General features: G+C 38.8%; 1 protein-coding gene across 18 annotated transcripts in view; it reads left to right on the top strand.

Moving 5' to 3' along the window:
• Nucleotides 1-10223: 10223 nt before the first annotated feature.
• LOC133561579 (cytochrome b5 reductase 4) overlaps nucleotides 10224-17529 on the top strand; it is a 37624-nt gene continuing 30318 nt past the window's right edge. For 17 of the 18 annotated variants that reach the window (XR_009808735.1, XR_009808728.1, XR_009808729.1 and 14 more), the window contains exons 1-2: nucleotides 10236-10947; nucleotides 16221-16374. Coding sequence is in view for 2 of the 18 variants with exons in the window: in XM_061914962.1 (XP_061770946.1) it covers nucleotides 10864-10947; nucleotides 16221-16374 (238 nt within the window). In the remaining 16 variants the exon portion in view is untranslated. Of the gene's footprint in view, nucleotides 10948-16220; nucleotides 16375-17529 lie in introns of all 18 variants that reach the window. The other variant, XM_061914961.1, reaches the window with a different exon arrangement.

Here is a 17529-nt window from a genome sequence, read left to right as displayed (position 1 = left end):
GGTAAATATCCAATCTGCATTTTGTTAGAATACATAACAAATTGGACCAAGCTATATTTCTAACAAAGACAAATCATTTTTTCTTCTAGGTTTTCCAGAACAAACATTTTTAAAGAAATTCAAAAGACTTTGAAATAAGATTTAAATTCAATGCTAAAGTTTTTCTAGATTTGCCAGAATATTTGTTTTGAATTTTAATCATAAGTTTGAAGAAATATTTCACAAATATTCTTTGTCGAAAAAACAGAAGTTAAAATGAAGAATTAAATCAAAATGTATTTATTATTCTTTACAATAATAAAAAAAATACTTGAACATTGATTTAAATTGTCAGGAGAGAAGAGGGAGGAATTTTAAAAGATAAAAAGGTGGATGTGTTTAAAAATCCTAAAATCATTTTTAAGGTTGTATTTTTTCTCTAAAATTATCTTTCTGACAGTTATAAGAAGCATAGTAAAAAAAAATAATAATAATTTATTCAAACTAGTGAAGACCAAGTCTTTAAAATATTTTCTTGGATTTTCAAATTGTATTTGAGTTTTGTCTCTCTTAGAATTAAAAATGTCGAGCAAAGCGAGACCAGCTTGCTAGTAAATACATAAAATTTAAAAAATAGAGGCAGCTCACTGGTAAGTGCTGATATTTGAGCTATTTTTAGAACAGGCCAGTGAGCGACTCATCTGGTCCTTACGGGCTACTTGGTGCCTGCTGGCACTGTGTTGGTGACCCCTGTGTTAGGGTGAATCGAGATCCTTTTTAATTGGATTTATTGTACAACCCTAACATTATTTGGTAAGATTATTGTGACAACAGTATGTTTCTGACAGGCCAAAATAGTATGTGCTGTTATGAGAATCGTATTATTATTGTTCAGTTTTTTTTGTGTACCTTTGATTGTTTTTAGACGTTGTTTGTTAATCTAATGCATATTTCTAGTCCACATATCAATATGCTATAAGTATTTTGTGTTTAATTCAATAGTCTTGAATACATACAGAATATAATCTAACATTTTAGGCACCAAAACTATATTTTTTTGTGTTACCTGTTCCCCAATCTTTGTCTTTGCTGCCATCTGCAGGGAGCAAAGTAAAAGTACAGCATTTTGTGAAAAAATGTTGTACTTTTACTTGTAAAAAAATCATTGATATCTAAAATGATTATAATTACTTAATTTTGTATAATTATAGTACAAGGGTGTGCAAGGCAACAAAGCTAAAAAGGGGAGAAAAAGCAAAAAGTTGAGAGAGTTGATATTGATAATAATAATAATTAATAACAGGGTTTGCCATATATAACAGCAAGCTGAGCTGCAGGCTGTTTGGGACATTTTTATATATTTTTTTATCATATCTACTTTGGGTAAGCCTTTTTTCAGAACATTTAAAATGTAAAAGGGGGCCCTTTTGTCCATTTATTTTTTTGAAAAAATATGGACACTCTCCAAGATGTATACTCTCCATCGCCACTAGAAATAGTATCAATTGTCTATAAAATTGTTTTAAGTACACCTTTACATAACATCGTATATTATCAATAAAGAAAATACAAAATAAAGAAATATAAATCAACTTATAGCCGAATATAGCTTTATTAATATTGTGTTTCAGTCTATAACGGAAAATAATTGCATTAATTTGCCTTAAATAATAATAAAAATTAATCATTTTTTAAATTTATAAAAACCTATTTGAGCCAACTTAAACTGGAAAATACGATTAAATAAATACTAATAAATTCAAATTGAACAGCAGCATAAACTCGGGAGCACAATATATAAAATACTTTAAACTCCAAAACAAAAATGAATAAAACAATTAGTGCTGATCATTTATTTTAATCAACATGAAGAAGTCGAGATTAGTGGCACAATGAGCACGTTTTGCAGTGTGCAGCTTTTCCAAGCGAGGTCTGAAGCATGATACTGATAAAGCACTCGCTCCCCTTTGCAGCGGGGCCCCCACTATTAAAAAACAAATGGTTTACTGATACAACATGACGTCATTATATAATACAGGGGAAAATGGATTTTGTGACGATTTAGCAGTATTTTTTTTTTAGACACGCTCCCACAAAATCAGGCATTTAGGGCAGCAAGAATCTAAACATGGCTTGTTATAAATGTGTATTAGTTGATTTGGTTTTATAAAGATATGCTAAGAATAAGTGTGCAGAAAATACATAACAATAAAGTGGTGGGCATAGGTTGTTTAAAAATATGCTTCTTTAAATAATAGGGCTGGGCAACGATTAAACATTTTAATCGAAGTTAATCGCACTATTTCTCTGATTAATCGCGATTAACTGCATTGTATACACAAAGCCCAATAATGAATTCAAAAGTAGTGTGTAGTGCAACTTTATTGGAATATTCTCCCACATGAACAAAAGCGCCAAAACATTTGTTGTGCAAACACAATTTAAATCAGTCCTTGTTAAACAGTAGCAGTTAAATAGCATATTTTATGAAAATCAACTCAAAAAATGTAAATACAAACATTTAAGCTTATTGCCACTGCCAGGGTATTTAAGTTATCCTGTTTGTTATGGAAAATAAATATAATCTACATACAAATCTCTGAGCCACAATCATAACACCTGAACAGGCAATTTCTGAGGTAACAGCAGAAACATTTTTTTTTATCAGGGATCTTATGTTTAAAAAAACCTATATTATAGGTAGTGGGCTGTTTTAGGGCATTTTTTATTAAATTATCCGTAGTAGCAATATTAATAATGTTGTGTTTATTCTGCGTAGTGCACTTAAAACAATCATGACCATATCTAGGAATTGATATGATGGGAATTTTCCGATTGTTTGCTTGGTGCTTTGATAAACTGAAGGCATCATATACATGGTACTATATTGTGATGTTATGAGCCAGGGAAAAAAAGAACTACCCTACCCAGCATGCAACAGGAGTGACGAGCATGCTAGGTTGTGTCGCCATGACGGCATCTTGTATGTTGTGATATGCACGCTCTGAAAGCAAACGTTAAGAACTCAGCCAACACTCCTGGTCTGCATTATTCATAAATAGACAGACAACACATATACTCCGCTGCTTCACAGGCCGCTGGATGTAGCCGGCAAAGTATTCCCATGCTAGCTAGCCGGTCTAGCAAGTACGCGTCATTCAGTCCAAAACGGCCCGATCCATCCACATCCAGAATTGTCTGGCGGTCGTAAGTGATCCCGGAGTGACCACGCTGTAAGCCAGCCATGACATTTGCAGAATTGTCCGGTATTTTTGCCAAATGTTCGAAGCGTCCGGGCGACGTCATCTTGTTAAGAAAAGGCGTTAACAAAATAAAAGCATGTAAACAACATAAGCAAATGTGCGATAAAATAATTGTCGGCGTTAATTAATTGATGAGTTAACTCGTAATTAACGCATTAATTTGCCCACTCCTAATAAATAAGTAAAAGTTTGAAACACAACATTGAGATTTGAAAGAAAGTGAAAATCAAATACTTTTCCTGTCCATAAGTTGTAGCTCATGAATATTTAATTTTAGTGAGTAATGTAATCAATATAATAAATGGATGTTTTATTGCTCCAATCAGACATATTATTTTTGGATCTCTCTATTAACGTGCTAGGGCCTTTATTTTGAAGGCAGACAAATCCACTTATAAGATTAGAGGCGCGGTGACAAAGTGTTTGGATGCTTCTTTGCTCCACAAACATATACAGAAGGAAATATGTCTGATGAAAAGCACAAAGATTCTGAGAATGACGACACTGACAGTGACCACAAGTCGGCTGGACAGATTTCATTTTTTGGCACATTGACGAGCATTTTCATTCCTGGTATGTTGCAATATTTTATTACTATTTATTATTAGTACAATCAAGCCAGGATGTGTTAGGTATAGTCAATTACATTTACACCATTTGGAAGGAAAGATACGCATGTAAAAGTGTTATTTAACAAACAAGCTCCCGATTTTTTTTGTGTCTAAAAATATATCGTAAAACATGTATCAGCATTAAATATGTTTTATGTGTTTATAATACTTGCAGTAAGATGGTTAAAAAAGAGAAAATAAAAGCCTATGACCTAGACCAGGTGTGTCAAACTCAAAAACTGAGCAAAGCCGCGGGTCGAGGTTGAACAAATTAATCTTTTAATAGGGACCCAAACGAGTTTTTCATTGAATATTGAACAAGCAAGGCTTATATAACTTTATAGTGACATGCAAAATTGAGTCTAAAATAATAATAATAATAATAATTAAAAAATATCAATGGCATATCAAATCAAATTTAAATAAAAATTGAATGCCTCTTTTGTATTTAAATATTAACTTTAACTTTTTCCAGAGGCTAATACATTTGAAAATAAAATAATGAATAAATCAACCATTCAGGCCTTTTTACTGCTCAGTTAATGTCGGGGCTCAGGTGGGTGCGGTTAGCGGGGCGGGGGTGTATATCGTAGCGGTCCGGAAGAGTTAGTGCTGCAAGTGGTTCTGGGTATTTGTTCTGTTGTGTTACGGTGCGGATGTTCTCCCGAAATGTGTTGGTTATTCTTGTTTGGTGTGGGTTCACAGTGTGGTGCCTATTTGTAACAGTGTTAAAGTTGTTTATATGGCCACCCTCAGCGTGACCTGTATGCTGTTGATCAAGTATGCCTTGCATTTACTTACATGTGTGTAGAAGCCACATATATTACGTGACTGGGCCGGCACACTGTTTGTGAGGAGGAAAAACAGACTTGACGACAGGTTGTAGGGGTCGCTAAAGGCAGTGCCTTTGAGGCACACCCCCAATATTGTTGTCCGGGTGGAATTCGGGAGAATGGTTGCACCGGGAGATTTTCGGGAGGGGCACTGAAATTCGAGAGTCTCCCGGGAAATCGGTGAATGTGGTGTTACAGCGGCACCGCTGTATAACACCGGCGGGCCAACTCTAATGTTAATTTGATATTGCCTCAAGGGCCAAATTAAATTACCCGGCGGGCCAATTTTGGCCCGCGGGCCAGAGTTTGAAACCTATGACCTAGACGGTTGGCCAACGTTAAAAAGAAAAACAAACTTTTAGACAAGAAATTTTGTATAAAAATGATAGAATGTAATGTACTTCTAGCAAGTACAGCAGTTTTACGAGAACATTTACAATATTTATCTTGGAGAATAGACTTTAATTGTATCTATTTTCAGCTGTTCTCTGTCAAACACACCATCAGCAACTTTTTCATATTTTCCTTGATACATTTCCGCCACTTAGATATTATTTGAACATTCTTGGCTGGCCTTGGACAAATTCTGCTTCAGTATGGCACAGACTAACAGTGATATGCTCATATTACCAAGTTGATTATACTCTTGGTCATTATTTTGATAATATATTTTTATTTAATTTGATAAATATCAAATTAGATGATACAGATGATGTAGTCCTGATGGCTTCATCTGACCGGGATCTTCAGCTCTCACTGGATCGGTTCGCAGCCGAGTGTGAAGCGACCGGAATGAGAATCAGCACCTCCAAGTCCAAGTCCATGGTTCTTGCCCGGAAAAGGGTGGAGTGCCATCTCCAGGTTGGGGAGGAGACCCTGCCCCAAGTGGAGGAGTTCAAGTACCTAGGAGTCTTGTTCACAAGTGGGGGAAGAGTGGATCGTGAGAGCGACAGGCGGATCGGTGCGGCGTCTTCAGTAATGCGGACGTTGTACCGATCTGTTGTGGTGAAGAAGGAGCTGAGCCGGAAGGCAAAGCTCTCAATTTACCGGTCGATCTACGTTCCCATCCTCACCTATGGTCATGAGCTTTGGGTCATGACCGAAAGGATAAGATCACGGGTACAAGCGGCTGAAATGAGTTTCCTCCGCCGTGTGGCGGGTCTCTCCCTTAGAGATAGGGTGAGAAGCTCTGCCATCCGGGAGGAACTCAAAGTAAAGCCGCTGCTCCTTCACATCGAGAGGAGCCAGATGAGGTGGTTCGGGCATCTGGTCAGGATGCCACCCGAACGCCTCCCTAGGGAGGTGTTTAGGGCACGTCCAGCTGTTAGGAGGCCACGGGGAAGACCCAGGACACGTTGGGAAGACTATGTCTCCCGGCTGGCCTGGGAACGCCTCGGGATCCCCCGGGAAGAGCTAGACGAAGTGGCTGGGGATAGGGAAGTCTGGGCTTCCCTGCTTAGGCTGCTGCCCCCGCGACCCGACCTCGGATAAGCGGAAGATGATGGATGGATGGATGGATGGATAAATATCATCCAATTATTGCTGGCGAGTAAGACAGGATGTTTTGGGCGGATCTTACGGGGTTCTTTTAGACATTTGCTATTGCAACTAATGGGGCTGATGCTTAAAAGTAAAATTTTTGCTTGCAACTCAAAGCATAACAATGAGCCGAGAGACAAAACGCTCTTAAGTTGAGGTACCACTGTATGTAATTATGAATAATATACGTTTTAATAACCTTTATTTTCAATCACCTGGTGGTCACAGTAATCAAACATAGTTAAAACAACAATTTAACCAACAAGTTTACAATTTTTGTTTGTCTAAAAATGTATCATAATTAATATTTATCAGCAGTAAATATGTTTTATGAGTGTTTAATACTAGCTCTAAGATGGTTAAAAAAAGTTTTAATAAAATAAAAGCCAATTCTGTCACAGTCCTATGACTGAGATGGGTGGCCAACATACACACTGGAATTGAAAATGTGCTATTTGGAATTGTTTCCCTATTTGAAAAGAAATTTCGCCGTTGCAACCTCATTATACTTTTGGCTAAGTTTTACATCCATTAATGTAAGTTTCTCAATACCTGACCTGTTTTGTGTGCCTTTTCTACTTTAAAACACTCTCTACCTCTAACAGGCAAAAAGCTGTGAAAACTATGATGCCGTGCTCCAATTTTGGATTATTTACTATATCGGAAATTATCGGTTTGAAAATTATCGGTATCTGTTTCAAAAAGTAAAATGTATGACTTTTTAAAACGCTGCTGTGTACACGGACGTAGGGAGAAGTGCAGAGCGCCAATAAACCTTAAAGGCACTTCCTTTGAGTGCTGGCCCAATCACATAATATTTATGGCTTTTCACACACACAAGTGAATGCAAGGCATACTTGGTCAAACAGCCATACAGGTCACACTGAGGGTGGCCGTATAAACAACTTAAACACTGGGATGGCGTGGCGCAGTGGGAGAGTGGCCGTGCGCAACCTGAGGGTCCCTGGTTCAATCCCAACCTAGTACCAACCTCGTTGTGTCCTTGAGCAAGACACTTCACCCTTGCTCCTGATGGGTGCTGGTTAGTGCCTTTCATGGCAGCTCCCTCCATCAGTGTGTGAATGTATGTGTGAATGGGTGAATGTGGAAGTAGTGTCAAAGCGCTTTGAGTACCTTGAAGATAGAAAAGCGCTATACAAGTACAACCCATTTATCATTTATTTACAAATATGTGCCACACTGTGAACCCACACCAGAATGACAAACACATTTCGGGAGAACATCCGCACCGTAACACAACATAAACAAACCAGAACAAATACGGGCCAGAACCTCTTAAGCACTAACTCTTCCGAGACGCTACAATATACACCCCCCCCCCCCCAACCCCGCCCACCTCAACCCCGCACCGCAACCGCCTCATGGTCTTTCAGGGAGAGCATGTCCCAAATTCCAAGCTGCTGTTTTGAGGGATGTTAAAAAAAAAAAAAAAGCACTTTGTGACTTGAATATTAAATATGGCAGTGCCATGTTGGCATTTTTTTCCATAATTTGAGTTGATTTATTTTGGAAAACAATGTTGCATTGTTTAATGCAGTGGTTCTCAAATGGGGGTACGCGTACCTCTGGGGGTACTTGAAGGTCTGCCAAGTGGTACGTGAGATTTTTTTTCAAATATTCTAAAAATAGCAACAATTCAAAAATCCTTTATGAATATATTTATTGAATAATACTTCAACAAAGTATGAATGTAAGTTCATAAACTGTGAAAAGAAATGCAATATTCAGTGTTGACAGCTAGATTTTTTTGTGGACATGTTCCATAAACATTGATGTTAAAGATTTCTTCTTTTTTTTTTAAATTTTTTTTAGAATGAAGTTCATGAATCCAGATGGATCTCTATTACAATCCCTAAAGAGGGCACTTTAAGTTGATGATTACTTCTATGTGCAGAAAAATCTTTATTTATAATTGAATCACTTTCAACAAGTTTAATTATTTTTACATTTTTTTTCAAAATAGTTCAAGAAAGACCACTACACATGAGCAATATTTTGCACTGTTATACAATTTAATAAATCAGAAACTGATGACATAGTGCTGTATTTTACTTCTTTATCTCTTTTTTTCAACCAAAAATGCTTTGCTCTGATTAGGGGGTACTTGAATTAAAAAAAAATGTTCACAGGGGGTACATCACTGAAAAAAGGTTGAGAACCACTGTTTTAATGCATCCAGCGGGGCATCACAATAAAATTAGGCATAATATTGTCTTAATTCCACGACTGTATATATTGGTATCGGTTGATATCGGAATCGGTCATTAAGAGTTGGACAATATCGGAATATTGGCTTTATTGAGTTTATAACGTCCTGGCGCCGTTTTGTATTTTTTCTGTACTTGTTTTGTTTATTATTTCTTGATGTTCATATTATAAATGAAGGTTTATAAAGTAATTTTAAAAAATACACTGGAATTGTATGAAGTGTGGATGTTATCGTAGTTAATAACATTGCGCCTTTACTTTGGAAAAGAGACTTTAAAATCCAACTTCAGTTAGATACAAAAAGGACATTGATGTTACCTGCACCTTTTGTAACATGCACCCAGAGACTGTTAACCACTTGTTTTGGACTCGTGAAAACACTCGATCACTATGGCAGGGCATCTGTCGCTTCATCCTGGACAATATTTATGACAAATTTCAATCAATCAATGTTTACTTATATAGCCCTAAATCACTAGTGTCTCAAAGGGCTGCACAAACCACCACGACATCCTCGGTAGGCCCACATAAGGGCAAGGAAAACTCACACCCAGTGGGACATCGGTGACAATGATGACTATGAGAACCTTGGAGAGGAGGAAAGCAATGGATGTCGAGCGGGTCTAACATGATACTGTGAAAGTTCAATCCACAATGGATACAACACAGTCGCGAGAGTCCAGTCCAAAGAGGATCCAAGACACAGCAGCGAGAGTCCCGTTCACAGCGGAGCCAGCAGGAAACCATCCGAAGCGTAGGCGGACCAGCAGCGCAGAGATGTCCCCAGCCGATACACAGGCGAGCAGTACATGGCCACCGGATCGGACCGGACCCCCTCCACACGGGAGAGTGGGACATAGAAGAAAAAGAAAAGAAACGGCAGATCAACTGGTCTAAAAAGGGAGTCTATTTAAAGGCTAGAGTATACAAATGAGTTTTAAGGTGAGACTTAAATGCTTCTACTGAGGTGGCATCTCGAACTGTTACCGGGAGGGCATTCCAGAGTACTGGAGCCCGAACGGAAAACGCTCTATAGCCTGCAGACTTTTTTTGGGCTTTGGGAATCACTAATAAGCCGGAGTCCTTTGAACGCAGATTTCTTGCCGGGACATATGGTACAATACAATCGGCAAGATAAGATGGAGCTAGACCGTGTAGTATTTTATACGTAAGTAGTAAAACCTTAAAATTTGTGCTTTACTTTAAAGATGTGATTTTTGGTTTTACACTGTATGAACAAAAATTTGAAAAGGAATTCTACCTTTGCAACCTCATTATTTTATTGGCTAAGTTTTATATTCATAAATGTAAGTTTCTTAATACCCGTCCTATCTTTTGTGCCTTTAAAAAAGATCTGGAACTATACATTAAAACGCTCTCTACCTCTAACAACAAAAAAGCTGTGAAAACGATGATGCTGTGTTCCAAATTTAAGTTGATTGATGAATCTGAATAAGCCTACGGCTTTGCATTTTGTTTATTATTTATATATATATATATATATATGTTTGTCCATCCATCCATCAATTTTCTACCGCTTATTCCCTTTCGGGGTCGCGGGGGGCGCTGGCGCCTATCTCAGCTACAATCGGGCGGAAGGCAGGGTACACCCTGGACAAGTCGCCACCTCATCGCAGGGCCAACACAGATAGACAGACAACATTCACACTCACATTCACACACTAGGGCCAATTTAGTGTTGCCAATCAACCTATCCCCAGGTGCATGTCTTTGGAAGTGGGAGGAAGCCGGAGTACCCGGAGGGAACCCACGCATTCACGGGGAGAACATGCAAACTCCACACAGAAAGATCCCGAGCCTGGATTCGAACCCAGGACCTTCGTGTTGTGAGGCAGACGCACTAACCCCTCTTCCACCGTGAAGCCCTATATATGTTTGTATTCTTTTTTTATTATTTTGAACTTACAACCCCCTGGCGCTGTTTTGTACTGTTTTCATAATGTTTTATAATGTTGTATATTGTTGTTTGTCTTACTGTTTGTAATTGTTGACATTTATAAATAAACCTTTAAAGAAAAAAAAAATCCAACTTCCGTCGCAGTCTTATGACGTAGCCGTGTGGCCACATTGATGACATAATACAGTGGAATTGTGTACAGCGCGGATATTATTGAAGTAAATAATATCGCGCATTTGCTCTGGAATTGAGTTTGGCCGTAAAATGACTTCCTTATCCCGGTTAACGTGCTAAATGATGTTTGCTGGTAATGGTATGTTTTATCAACTCTAGCATAGTATAGTAGCTTGGCTGCATTGCTCAAGAGTGAGGGAAGTGTCAAAAGGGAGGACATTGACACATTCCCCTCAATGCCAAACTTGCTGAGGTAACCACGGCTTCGACAAGCAGGTTTCCTTCGCACGTTGAGGTGTCTGCGGGCTGCTCGCAACATGTTGAACCTACCGACCCAGTCCTTCCCGGCGCCGAGCTCCCAGCAGCGGGTCTCTCCCTCCGGCCATTCGGGGAGGACCAAGGTAACTATGACACTACCACACAGGCTTTATATATTTTTTGGGGGCGGTATAGCTCGGTTGGTAGAGTGGCCGTGCCAGCAACTTGAGGGTTGCAGGTTCAATTCCCGCTTCCGCCATCCTAGTCACTGCCGTTGTGTCCTTGGGCAAGACACTTTACCCACCTGCTCCCAGTGCCACCCACACTGGTTTAAATGTAACTTAGATATTGGGTTTCACTATGTAAAGCGCTTTGAGTCACTAGAGAAAAGCGCTATATAAAAATATAATTCACTTCAATTCATATCAGGGGTCACCAAGGCCCAAGTAGCCCGTAAGGACCAGATGAGTCGCCCGCTGGCCTGTTCTAAACATACTTAAAGGCCTTCTGAAATGAGATGTTCTTATTTAAACGGGGACAGCAGGTCCATTCTATGTGTCATAATTAGGGCTGGGCAACGATTAAAAACTTTAATCAAAGTTAATCGCACTATTTGTGCGATTAATCGCGATTAACTGCATTGTATACGCAAAGCCCAATAATGAATTCAAAAGTAGTGTGTAGTGCACCTTTATTGGAATATTCTCCCACATGAACAAAAGCGCCAAAACATTTGTTGTGCAAACACAATTTAAGTCAGTCCTTGTTAAACAGTAGCAGTTAAATAGCATATTTTATGAAAATCAACTCAAAAAATGTAAATACAAACATTCGAGCTTATTGCCACTGCCAGGGTATTTAAGTTATCCTGTTTGTTATGGAAAATAAATATAATCTACATACAAATCTCTGAGCCACAATCATAACATCTGAACAGGCAATTTCTGAGGTAACAGCAGAAACATTTTTTTTATCAGGGATCTTATGTTTAAAAAAGCTATATTATAGGTAGTGGGCTGTTTTAGGGAATTTTGGATCAAATTATCCGTAGTAGCAATATTAATAATGTTGTGTTTATTCTGCGTAGTGCACTTAAAATAATTATGACCATATCTAGGAATTGATATGATGGGAATTTTCTGATTGTTTGCTTGGTGCTTTGATAAACTGAACATATCATATACATGGTACTATATTGGCTTCACGGTGGCAGAGGGGTTAGTGCGTCTGCCTCACAATACGAAGTTCCTGCAGTCCTGGGTTCAAATCCAGGCTCGGGATCTTTCTGTGTGGAGTTTGCATGTTCTCCCCGTGAATGCGTGGGTTCCCTCCGGGTACTCCGGCTTCCTCCCACTTCCAAAGACATGCACCTGGGGATAGGTTGATTTGCAACACTAAATTGGCCCTAGTGTGTGAATGTGAGTGTGAATGTTGTCTGTCTATCTGTGTTGGCCCTGCGATGAGGTGGCGACTTGTCCAGGGTGTACCCCGCCTTCCGCCCGATTGCAGCTGAGATAGGCGCCAGCGCCCCCCGCGACCCCGAAAGGGAATAAGCGGTAGAAAATGGATGGATGGATGGATGGTACTATATTGTGATGTTATGAGCCAGGGAAAAAAAGAACTACCCTACCCAGCATGCAACAGGAGTGAGGAGCATGCACGGTAGCCCGGTATAGGTTGTGTCGCCATGACGGCATCTTGTATGTTGTGATATGCACGCTCTGAAAGTAAACGTTAAGAACTCAGCCAACACTCCTGGTCTGCATTATTCATAAATAGACAGACAACACATATACTCCGCTGCTTCACAGGCCGCTGGATGTAGCCGGCAAAGTATTCCCATGCTAGTTAGCCGGTCTAGCAAGCACGCGTCATTCAGTCCAAAACGGCCCGATCTATCCACATCCAGAATTGTCTGGCGGTCGTAAGTGATCCCGGAGTGACCACGCTGTAAGCCAGCCAGGAAATTTGCAGAATTGTCCGGTATTTTTGCCAAATGTTCCATCTTTACCAAGAGCCCCTCGAAGCCGAAGCTTATCCGGGCGACGCCATCTGGTTAAGAAAAGGCGTTAACAAAATAAAAGCATGTATACAACATACGCAAAGGTGCGATAAAATAATTGTCGGCGTTAATAGATTGATGAGTTAACTCGTAATTAACGCATTAATTTGCCCACCCCTAGTCATAATTGATGATTTCGCGATATTGCCATATTTTTGCTGAAAGGATTTAGTAGAGAACATCGACGATAAAGTTTGCAACTTTTGGTCGCTAATAAAAAAGCCTTGCCGGTACCGGAAGTAGCAGACTATGTGCGCTTGACGTCACGGGTTGAAGGGGGCTGTCACGCCACATTTCTTCCCCCCCCTACAAAAACATTCCCCCCCATTTACTTCCGGTGCTATATTATACAAATATAACGCTATATCGTAAAAATACAGTTTTGTTTTGACTGATTGATTGATACTTTTATTAGTAGATTGCACAGTTCAGTACATATTCCGTACAATTGACCACTAAATGGTAACACCCAAATAAGTTTTTCAACTTGTTTAAGTCGGGGTCCACGTTAATCAATTCATGGTCAATTAATGTATACTATCAGCATAATACAGTCATCACACAGCCGAGAAACAAAACACTCTTAAGTTGAGGTACCACTGTATGTAATTATGAATAATATATGTTTTAATAACCTTTATTTCCAATGACCTGGTGGTCACAGTAATCATCCATCCATCCATCCATTTCCTACCGCTTATTCCCTTTCGGGGTCGCGGGGGGCGCTGGCGCCTATCTCAGCTACAATCGGGCAGAAGGCGGGGTACACCCTGGACAAGTCACCACCTCATCGCAGGGCCAACAGAGATAGACAGACAACATTCACGCTCACATTCACACACTAAGGCCAATTTAGTGTTGCCAATCAACCTATCCCCAGGTGCATGTCTTTGGAAGTGGGAGGAAGCCGGAGTACCCGGAGGGAACCCACGCATTCACGGGGAGAACATGCAAACTCCACAGAAAGATCCTGAGCCTGGATTTGAACCCAGGACTGCAGGACCTTCGTATTGTGAGGCAGACGCACTAACCCCTCTACCACCGTGAAGCCCTCACAGTAATCAAACATAGTTAAAACAACAATTTAACCAACAAGTTTACAATTTTTGTTTGTCTAAAAATGTATCATAATTAATATTTATCAGCAGTAAATATGTTTTATGAGTGTATAATACTAGCTCTAAGATGGTTAAAAAAAAGTTTTGATAAAATAAAAGCCAATTCTGTCACAGTCCTATGACTTAGATGGGTGGCCAACATACACACTGGAATTGAAGATGTGCTATTTGGAATTGTTTCCCTGTTTGAAAAGAAATTTCGCCGTTGCAACCTCATTATACTATTGGCTAAGTTTTATATCCATTAATGTCAGCTTTTCAATACCTGAGCTAACGCTATATTACAAAAATACAGACGTTTTGTTTTGATTGATTGATTGATACTTTTATTAGTAGATTGCACAGTTCAGTACATATTCCGTACAACTGACCACTAAATGGTAACACCCAAATAAGTTTTTCAACTTGTCCACGTTAATCAATTCATGGTACAAATATATACTATCAGCATAATACAGTCATCACACAGGTTAATCATCATAGTATATACAATGAATTATTTACATTATTTACAATCCGGGGGGTGGGATGAGGAGCTTTGGTTGATATCAGTACTTCAGTCATCAACAATTGCATCAACAGAGAAATGGACATTGAAACAGTGTAGGTCTTATTTAGTAGGATATGTACAGCCAGCAGAGAACATAGTGAGTTCAGATAGCATAAGAGCAAGTAAGTACATTTGATTATTTACATTAGGTTATTTATAATCCGGGGAGATGGGCTGTAAATTAACGCTATATTATAAAAAAAAAATAAAAAAATGTACAAACACAAGCTATGGGATGACGTAAGAGGAAATGTGAAGAAACGTGACCCTGCAAGTAAATGAGTCATCCCATTGCTTGTGTTTGCAAATTGTTTTTTTAATTCATTTTTTATAATATAGTGTTAAAAAAAAGTCTGTATTTTTATAATATAGCGTTATATTTTTATAATATAGCGTTAACAAAACTTCTGTATTAATCATAACCCTGGAAGTAAATGGGTGGGCGGGAAGGTTTTTGTAGGGGGGAAGAAATTTGGCGTGACAGCTCTTCACATCCTCACATTGTTTATCATCATAGCCACCAGCAGCAAGAGCGATTCGGACCGAGAAAGCGACGATTTCCCCATTAATTTGAGCGAGGATGAAAGATTCGTGGATGAGGAAAGTAAGTGTGAAGCACTAGAGAGAAAAAAAAAAAAGGCGACCGCAGTGGGAGCAATTCAGATGTTATTAGACACATTTACTAGGATAATTCTAGAAAACCCCTTATCTGCTTGTTGTGTTACTAGTGTTTTAGTGAGATTATAAAGTCATACCTAAAAGTCGGAGGGGTGTGGTGACCGCCAGTGTCTCTGATGGAAGCCATGGAGGAGCCAAGAAAGTCGCAGCTGCCTCTTTGACAGCTGCTGCAGGAGGACGCAAGCTCCCCTCAATTCTCCGGTAACAGCCGACTTAATATCACAATTTTCTCACCGAAACCTGCCGGTTGACATGTGGTAGAGAAACATGTTCGCTTGACCGCTCTGTTCCATTATAAAGCTTCACAACAAACAAAGAAACACCGGCTGTGTTTCGGTTGCTAAAGGCAGCTGCAATCCACCGCTTTACACCAACAGCATTCTTCTTTGACGTCTCCATTATTAATTGAAAAAAATTGCAAACGATTCAGCAACACAGATGTCCAAAATACTGTGTAATTATGCGATTAAAGCAGACGACTTTTAGCCGTGAGTGGTGCTGAGATAAAATGTCCGCTCCAACCAATAACGTCACAAGCGTCATCATTCCGCGACGTTTTCAACAGGATACCTCGCGGGAAATTTAAAATTGCAATTTAGTAAACTAAAAAGGCCGTATTGGCATGTGTTGCAATGTTAATATTTCATCATTGATATATAAACTATCAGACTGCGTGGTCGCTAGTAGTGGCTTTCAGTAGGCCTTGAAGTGTTTTTTTCATCATTTATTCTCTACAAAAAACCTTCCGTAAAAGGAAAAAAAATGTACGACGGAATGACAGACAGAAATACCCATTTTTTTTATATATATATAGATTTATTTATTAAAGGTAAATAGAGCAAATTGACTATTTCTGGCAATTTATTTAAGTGTGTATCAAACTGGTAGCCGTTGGCATTAATCAGTACCCAAGAACTAGCTCTTGGTTTCAAAAAGGTTGGTGACCCCTGCTTTATATGTTACGTTAACTGCGTGTTCTCCTTTATATGTCTGTCAACCGTGATACAGGTTGCCTTGAAACCAGGCCACAGTCTAATGGACTGGATTCGGTTCTCCAAAAGTGGGAAAGATCTAACTGGGCTGAGAGGACGGCTGATTGAAGTTACTCAAGAAGAACTACAGAAACACAACACCAGGAACGACTGCTGGACATGTATACGAGGTGGGCATACACTTGGATCTATACACACTGATTATACTCGGCATTTTATAATCACAATTCTTTCAACCAAAAGTAAAACTAGTACAAACTTTTATCGAGAAGGGGGAAAAAAATGTGTCAACTAAAACAACACATTAGGCAGGGGTGTCCAAAGTGCGGCCCGGGGGCCATTTGCGGCCCGCGGGTTATTTTTTAACGGCCCCAGGCACATTTTAAGAATACAATTGAAAACAATTAAAAACCTAAAAAGTGGTATAAAAGAGCAAACAGGTGAAATGTAACAAGAAAATGTTGCACTGCTTACTCTTATAACACAAAGCTGCCATGCAGGCTGTTTCTTTCTTTAAAAAATAATAATGACTCCAAATCAATGTCATTTTGAATTATTGACTTATTCAAGGCTCCGATGATGTCACATTAAATATTCCACTTTGAAATATTTTTGGGGGAAAATGTTGCATATTTTGTGTTTTGCCATATGAAAAAAACTGAGCTGTTTTTTTAGTTTTTTTAAAGAAGGGCCTAAAACAAACAAACAACAATATAACTAATACTTGATGGATATATCTGAAGTTGATCTTGAGATTATTGTGTTAAAAGTCAACGGTAAAACAAACATATAATTTGTTTTTTAATACTTTAATGAGTAGGACACTTTTGGATCCCCAATTATTTTAGTGTGATTTGTTTTTTAAGTGTCATTGCTCAAAAAATAATAATACAAATCTAAAATTAAGGTTCCAATTATTATATAATCTCAAATATTCCACCTAAAAAAATTTTATTGGGTGAAAATATTGCATATTTTGTGTTTTTTCCATTTTTTTCCTAATGTTGATCTAGAGATTTAAAACTTGAATAATAATGAAAAGAGTAATACTGAATAATGACACATTTTTAATATATTTTTTTATCAAAACCCTTTGGCATCCCCATCATAACTGAGTGGAGGCCTAAATGTACATTTTTTTCATACATATATTGTATTGGTTTTTAAAATAAAAATTATGAAAATGGCCCCCGCTTGCTTTGATTTTTCAGTGTGCGGCCCTCAGTGGAAAAAGTTTGGACACCCCTTACCTTAGGGATGTGCTAATCGTTCGGACACTGATCAGTATCGGCTGATTCTCAAGAAAACTTATGTGACGCCATCGC

Source organism: Nerophis ophidion, linkage group LG11, assembly GCF_033978795.1.
Source record: "Nerophis ophidion isolate RoL-2023_Sa linkage group LG11, RoL_Noph_v1.0, whole genome shotgun sequence".
In the NCBI taxonomy this organism is placed as follows: Eukaryota; Metazoa; Chordata; class Actinopteri; order Syngnathiformes; family Syngnathidae; genus Nerophis; species Nerophis ophidion.
This window is presented reverse-complemented; position numbering and strand designations above follow the sequence as displayed.